Here is a 6,674-nt window from a genome sequence, read left to right as displayed (position 1 = left end):
TGTTGAGATTGGTGTAATATTTTTTTGTAGTGTTTGGTTTTGCCAACATATAGACACTTAATCACACATAAAACTTTAAAGGTTTAAACTATTTTACTGATCTGACCCACACAAGAGTCTTTCATTAATTGATCTTTGTGGTCCATATCAATGGCAACGTTGAAAGCCTTCAGAACGAAGACCAAGGTAGCTCTTCGATGGCGCCCCCTGCTGGTGGCAGGCTATGTGAAACACATACCAACCAAAAGGAAACTAAGACAGTCATTTGTGAGTGCAATGCTTTGTATTCCGTGAAAGTAATAGTTTAAAAACCATATATGTAATTGCGATTGACTGTTTGTTTAATCATTAAAAGAATATATCAGTACTTGAGTGGAAGTTTTCAATATTTTTTGTTCCTCATTTTCAACCGAATAAACCTACAAATCTGCAATCTGTAAATTCCATCTATGTGTTCTGAGTGAATACAATATGAAAAAAGTTCGCTTCAACTTTTTTAAAATTTTCATTTTTTTTAAAGTAAACTGTAAGCTTCAGCTTTAACAGCGTCAGCTCCTCCTCCTCCTCCTCCTCCTGCTCTTCATCCCGCCCCTGCTCTCCCCCGCTGGCCTCTCTGCTCCCAAACGCTGATGTGTTACTAACTCCAGTCCACAACCCTGCAAGAAAACATGTTCAGTTTCGGCTCCAAACTGCTGCTGCTGTTCCTCCTGGCCTTCCCATGCGGACTCGTGTCCGTCGGTAAGCCTCGCTTTACTCGCTTTAAAGAAATCGCCTTGTTTTCGTCGCTTCTCGTCGGTGTCAGCTTAAAAGTCAATAGTCCAACACATCGACGTGGCACAGACGCAAAGCTACACACAGGAAACTTCTCCTCAGCGCTCCTTTTTCAACCCTCCTAATGATCCTATACGTGTTTTTCATTCATGTGTTCATTCATAGCAGAGCGGGTTGTTTGTAGCTTTTACTCTGGAATGAATGGAATCGGCCACACAGCAGCTGACTGCTTCAAACTATTGAATAAGGAGGGGGAATCTCGTCAAGCTGTGTGAGGCGTCCTCCTCCTCCAGGTTGGGTCTTTGAAGTTGAGGTGAAGTTTTTGGAGATGTGTGGAGAGAGAGCAGAGCCGCTGCCTCCTGCTGGGACACGTCACCACTGAGCTGCTCGCGTGGGGCTCGTCTCGCGCTGCTTCCCGCTGACACACGCTACAGTCAGGAGAAAGATCTGCAAACTCCGCTCAGAAGAGACTTTTAGAATCATTTCAATGATGGTTTTCAGTTCTTTTAACCACTCAAAACTCTGAATTTGTTCAAAATCCTGATAAAAGCCCACAATAAATCCATCTATTTATATTGTAGTGGAGTTTCTCCAGCTCAGGGTCATAGAGCTGATGCTGATCCCAGCTGACTGTGGGTGTATCCCCTGTGTAGGGCAAATAATAGACATACAGGTCATTTAGAGTCACTAGTTAGCCTCAAATAAACATGGAAGATGAAAATCAAAGCATGCATGGGAAAAATTGTAGTATGTGCAAGATGAAATTGGAACAAAACTGTGTACGAATGTGGCTTTCAAATTCTGAAATTATTGCTTGGTGAGAAGCTATTCTCTATGAAGCAACGAAACACAGTTTCACCCTATTCATCATTCATATTCACTGGCTGTGGTTTCTCACCATCCAGGCCTCGTCCGTGCGGACTCGGACTCTGCTGAGGACCCCGTCGAGGACCCGGACGCTGCAGTAGATGACGAGGAAGACGATGAGGAGATGCTCGTTGAAGAGGATCAAGTACAACAGTCGGTATGTCAAAAAGGTCCCTTTGATGAGCAGTGGGAAGATTGTCAAATTTGACACCTGCATGGTCAGAAAACAGTGTCATGATGTTTTCCTCATCAGGAAGGAGACGACGAAGACGATGCTGATAAGCAGTTAACTTCCCACTCGGACGCCGACACAACCATCATCTTCATGACAGGAGAAGGTTGGTCCAGCTTGGACATTTCTTGATGAAAGATGGAGTAATTTGACACCATGCAATGCTACAGTATCGTTTATCCTGCACTCTGTCCTGCTGTTGTTTCTGTTCGTAATGTATCTAGAATTTCCTGCCAATGAGATCGTGAAGTTTCTGGTGGGTTTCACCAATAAGGGGAGTCAGGATTTCACCGTTCAGTCACTGGAGGCCTCCTTCCGCTACCCTCAAGACTTCCAGTTCTACATTCAGAATGTAAGTGTGGTTTGAGACAACTGGCATCAGATTAATAATCAATCAGTGTCTCTTGTAATGAAGTTAAGTTTTTCCAATAGATGATTCAACATGTTCATATAAACCAATATGTGTTTTTCTTTACAGTTCACCGCTTTGCCCCTGAACACCGTGGTCCAGCCCCAGGCTCAAGCCTCCTTCGAGTACTCCTTCATCCCAGCACAGCAAATGGCTGGCCGGCCCTTCGGCCTCGTCATCCTTCTGAACTATCTGGACACTGAGGTAGAAAATAAAGTGACTTTGCTGAGTGTGTGTGGGAGTTTTTTTTTTTTGTTTTTTTTTTGAGAAATTACTGTCTGAAAGACATTTTAGAAGAGTAGAATTTCTCTTTTAATATTTTTAAGGAAAATTGGGAGTACTAGTGGGTCCTGGCTGACATTATTTCTCCCTGCTGAGCCTTGCACGCTGTTTCAACACTATTATCAAGTGTTGAATCATTCTCACTGGATATCTGATTAAAAAAAACCTTCTATAAATCAAACCTTATCCAGCTTTTGGTCTTTGCTGACTCAACATATGAAATATTTCATCAGGGCAACGGGTACCAGACTGCCATTTACAACCAGACCGTCACCATCACTGAGCTGGAGGAAGGACTGGATGGAGAAACGTGAGCCTTTATTTCATTTTTTCAGTACATCCTGTCAAATTCCCTCAACTGGAAATGTGTATGAAATGTTCACTAATGACACTATTGACAGAATGAGCAGACAGTGGAAACATTAAACAGGTTTATCTGTCTTTTTCTCAGCTTTTTATCATTTATTATTTTTCCAAACCCTTTGTTTATTTCTCCACTCCCAGAAGCTTATCTAACTCCCTGCGGTTTCACAATAGCATCTCCCCCAGACTGCTACCGCACATGTAAAAACCTGCAAAAGGAGGTGTGAAATTGGCACAGGGAGATTCGTTGTCAGGATTGTGCTGCAAGACGCACAAACTGTCACCGGAAAATTGTTCTGGGGAAAAATAGAGTGCATCCGAATCGCTATTAAAAATCTCCATCAGGGAGTTATGGTAGTGTGCTGAAAGTTAACGGACAGGTTTAAGTGTGAGGCTGCAATTGTGTTTATTCTTCTGTGTGGATTTGAAGTGTGTGTCCTTCTGTTTGCAGGATGTTCATGTATGTCTTCCTGGTTGGACTCGTGGCTCTGATGCTCTTCGGGGTGTATCAGGTCCTGGAGACGAGAACGGTGTGTATCTATTTCCAATCACTGCTTTTTTTTTTTTTTTTTTTTAATCTAAAATCTAATCTTTCCATATGAAGTTAGGAGAAGATAAATGCAGATGTAAATAAAGCATATTCATTTGATTCATAGCAGTCCTATAAACCAAAGGTATCAGCCAGCCTTCAGTTTAAACATCTCATGGAATAAATATCCACGCTGTCACATTTATGAACAAACTCATCATTTATATCTCAATTTGTGCCACATTTTTGAATATTGAAGTATTTTTACTTCACAGGACCTCCTTTTCTTGCATTTTAAAATTTCAGAACTCTCATAACTCTTCCTTCACTCAGAGATGTTTACTGATACGTCATCCAGCGGAAGTGCATGATGCCGCCTCCCAAACCGACAGGACTGTAAATGCACTTATGCATTTTTAAAAAGAACGTGTTCCCTCTTCGTTTCTCCTCATTACCAGAAATGTACAGGAATCAAAAAGCACTCAGACTTCATTTGAACTTGGATAAATGGACTTTGTCGGACAATAATGGATGAAGTAAATTAAAGATACGATGTGTTGTCTGTCTCTGGGCCTGGTTCCTGCAGAAAAAGAGGATTTCTCTGAAAGTAGAGAAGGGCACCAGCAGCATGAGCGACGTGGACATCAGCTGGATTCCGCAGGAGACCCTCAACGCTATGAGTAGGTTCACTGACAGACTGCATCCTTTTCAACTGCTGCATTCAGTGTCAGTCTCTGCTCACTTGTTGGGTGACGCGGCGTTGTCACTGTGTTGCTGCTGTCCGTGAGCGTGGAGCAGCCTGCAGTGTGTGATGTTGTCAATGTGTCTTCCAGACAAGGCTTCTCCTAAAACGTCTCCCCGGAAACGGACCAAGAGGGCAGCTGGGACAGACCAGTAAACCTGTCACTTTTTCCTCGGTCGTCAAAACTACTTGGCAGACTTTCAAAACTTCCTGCTACAATAACCCGACTCGATTTTCTGTTTATGGATCTTGTGGAGCAACTTTTCTGGAGTTCAGTTTTGGGCCGTGAATGCTGGTCTGGATCTGTTCCCCTCAGGCTGCTGCTGGTATCCTGACCAGAGGTCAGCCTGGACTCCAGTCATCTTGTTAATGTGCGACCTTTTCAACACTAACAGGACCCAACTATAATACCTTTCTAGAGGGACTTTTTTTTTTTTATTATTTGTATGTGGATGAAAGGTGATTTGATAAATAAATGAAAAGCAGTTGCAGTAAAAAGGGATGTGGAACAAACTGTTCTCTTTAAGAGCATTCATATGAATGCTGAGGAGTCATAATCACAATTTAATTTTATTACCGCCAGTGTCTTGTCTGTGTTATTGGGATAAAGTGAAAAAAGTTTTATTTGTAGAATGAGACGATGCTCTCCCTGCCATCCAAACACCACCGTGCCTTATCTGTAATTATGTGGTCCTGCTATGGAAAAAAAAATGGATGCAGTCCATTTACACTGATGCCCTGTGCTCCCAACATCCAGCTACAGCTTGCCTGAGGGTTCGATAAACTTTCTGTCTAGGAGAAGTTTCCTGTTCGAGTGGGCGAGGGGTAATGGCAGCTGCAAGTACAACAAACCACGAGACAGTATTCTCAGCCGTTCTGCAGGTGTTTTTCTTCACCTTGTGGTTATAAGAGGGTCTGGTGGAGCGCTTCAGGCTCCCTGCTGGGCGGCATGGTGCTGTCTTCCAGGATGTATGCCGTTCATTGTGATACAAGACCTTTTTGTAAAACAATAAAAGGCTTAAAAAACAATTACTCAATTTGTGCATTGTTCTTTTGGAATGTTGTTTATTTGCATTGCAATGTGCCTGTTACACAGGTATCAATGGGTCATCATTTGCAAACAATTAGTCTCAATATAATGTGGAATGTATATAAATGTGGATAAACATAAAACATCACAGTAAATTGAATGATAAACTTGTGTTGCCCACACAGTTATCCAACGGACGACAGGTCAAAACTCAGAAAAAAACAGAAAGCTACCATATTGATGGTGTTTCACTTCTCTGATAATGCAGCAAGTTAGATACTGTCATAGCTTGCTGGAGTTGATCTGAGAAGCAGCCACAGAGATTAAATTAGTCTAAAAAATAATAATAAAAAAAAAACCCAGCATCACTGTCAAATATATTCTAACATGTAACATAAAATAAAGACAGGAAATATACTTCTGCAGTAAATGAAGCATCACTTTGAATTTGTGTATATTAGCTCCCGTTTATTTTCTTGTCTGGTATTTGTCGAGAACTGATTCACATTTATTTAGGTTCCCGTCTGACTTTAGAGTAAATATCAACCAATTTTAGTTGCATCAGAGTGAGACAGATTGCATTGCCGTCTTCATGCTCAAGGTATAATCCATCGATCCATCCTTCCATTTCCTACACTTGCTGTATCCAGAAAGGGTCTCAGAGGACTGGATGGAGCCCATCCCAGTAAACACTGGGCGAGAGGCAGGATACACCAGCCTGCTCGTCCATCGCTGGGTGAAAGCAGGGAGACAGACAATCGCCCACGCACATTACTGTGATGTAACATATAGTGAAAAACCAAAAATCTGTGAATGTTTAACACTGCAGTAACCACTGAGTATTGATTGCATGCTAAGGAAAGAAAGATGAGATAGAAAATAGTGTGTCGTTTATTAAAAAAAAATAAAAAACTTGAACCCTGATCAGACCAAAAATTAATACCATGTGTGTATGGTCGATTTATTTATTTATAGGGACAATTTAAAAAAAGTCAGGTTGTGTGCTGCATGTGTTTAATATCATCTGTTCATGTCTTCTCCTTTCAGTTCGGCACCTGACAACTGTAACAGTTGCTGAAAGCTTTTTCTTCTGTGGTCTAAAAACATTCCCGTGGGGTTCATTTCTTTGTCTGCCTTTGTGGTTGCTCTGTGATGGACTAACAACCTGTCCAGGTTGTCTTGGCCTCTGAGCTGGGATTGATTTTAACACTTCTTCAACAAAAAGAAAGAGGCATAGAGAAAGAACATGAAAGGAATTAATTTGAAATCCATGTTTTTGGACAGTGTCATGATTTTAATAATTAAAAAAAAATCGTGTTAAAGAAGAACATGGAAACTCCACTTAGAAAGCCCTGGCTTTGATTCAAGCCCTTAACCCTCACTATATGAGGCAACATGATTAACCTAGGTACTTGATGGACCTTAATTCAATTCAATTCAATTCAGCTT

At 41.5% G+C, this 6,674-nt stretch overlaps 1 protein-coding gene across 1 annotated transcript; it reads left to right on the top strand.

Moving 5' to 3' along the window:
* The first annotated feature begins 592 nt into the window (after positions 1–592).
* On the top strand, positions 593–5,042 carry LOC115388403 (translocon-associated protein subunit alpha-like). Its single transcript, XM_030091531.1, has 9 exons — positions 593–738; positions 1,677–1,795; positions 1,892–1,976; positions 2,095–2,222; positions 2,349–2,483; positions 2,795–2,871; positions 3,376–3,454; positions 4,040–4,133; positions 4,287–5,042. The coding sequence occupies exons 1-9, from the start codon at positions 669–671 to the stop codon at positions 4,349–4,351; spliced, it is 852 nt and encodes a 283-aa protein (XP_029947391.1). The 5' UTR covers positions 593–668; the 3' UTR covers positions 4,352–5,042.
* The last annotated feature ends 1,632 nt before the right edge of the window (positions 5,043–6,674 follow it).

This window comes from Salarias fasciatus, chromosome 5, assembly GCF_902148845.1.
Source record: "Salarias fasciatus chromosome 5, fSalaFa1.1, whole genome shotgun sequence".
Classification (NCBI taxonomy): Eukaryota; Metazoa; Chordata; class Actinopteri; order Blenniiformes; family Blenniidae; genus Salarias; species Salarias fasciatus.
This window is presented reverse-complemented; position numbering and strand designations above follow the sequence as displayed.

Coding starts and splice junctions, on each gene's coding strand:
- LOC115388403 (XM_030091531.1), top strand. CDS start 669: ATGTTCAGTTTCGGCTCCAAACTGCTGCTGCTGTTCCTCCTGGCCTTC. Junction 1,977..2,094: donor CATCTTCATGACAGGAGAAG/GTTGGTCCAGCT, acceptor TAATGTATCTAG/AATTTCCTGCCAATGAGATC. Junction 3,455..4,039: donor AGGTCCTGGAGACGAGAACG/GTGTGTATCTAT, acceptor TGGTTCCTGCAG/AAAAAGAGGATTTCTCTGAA.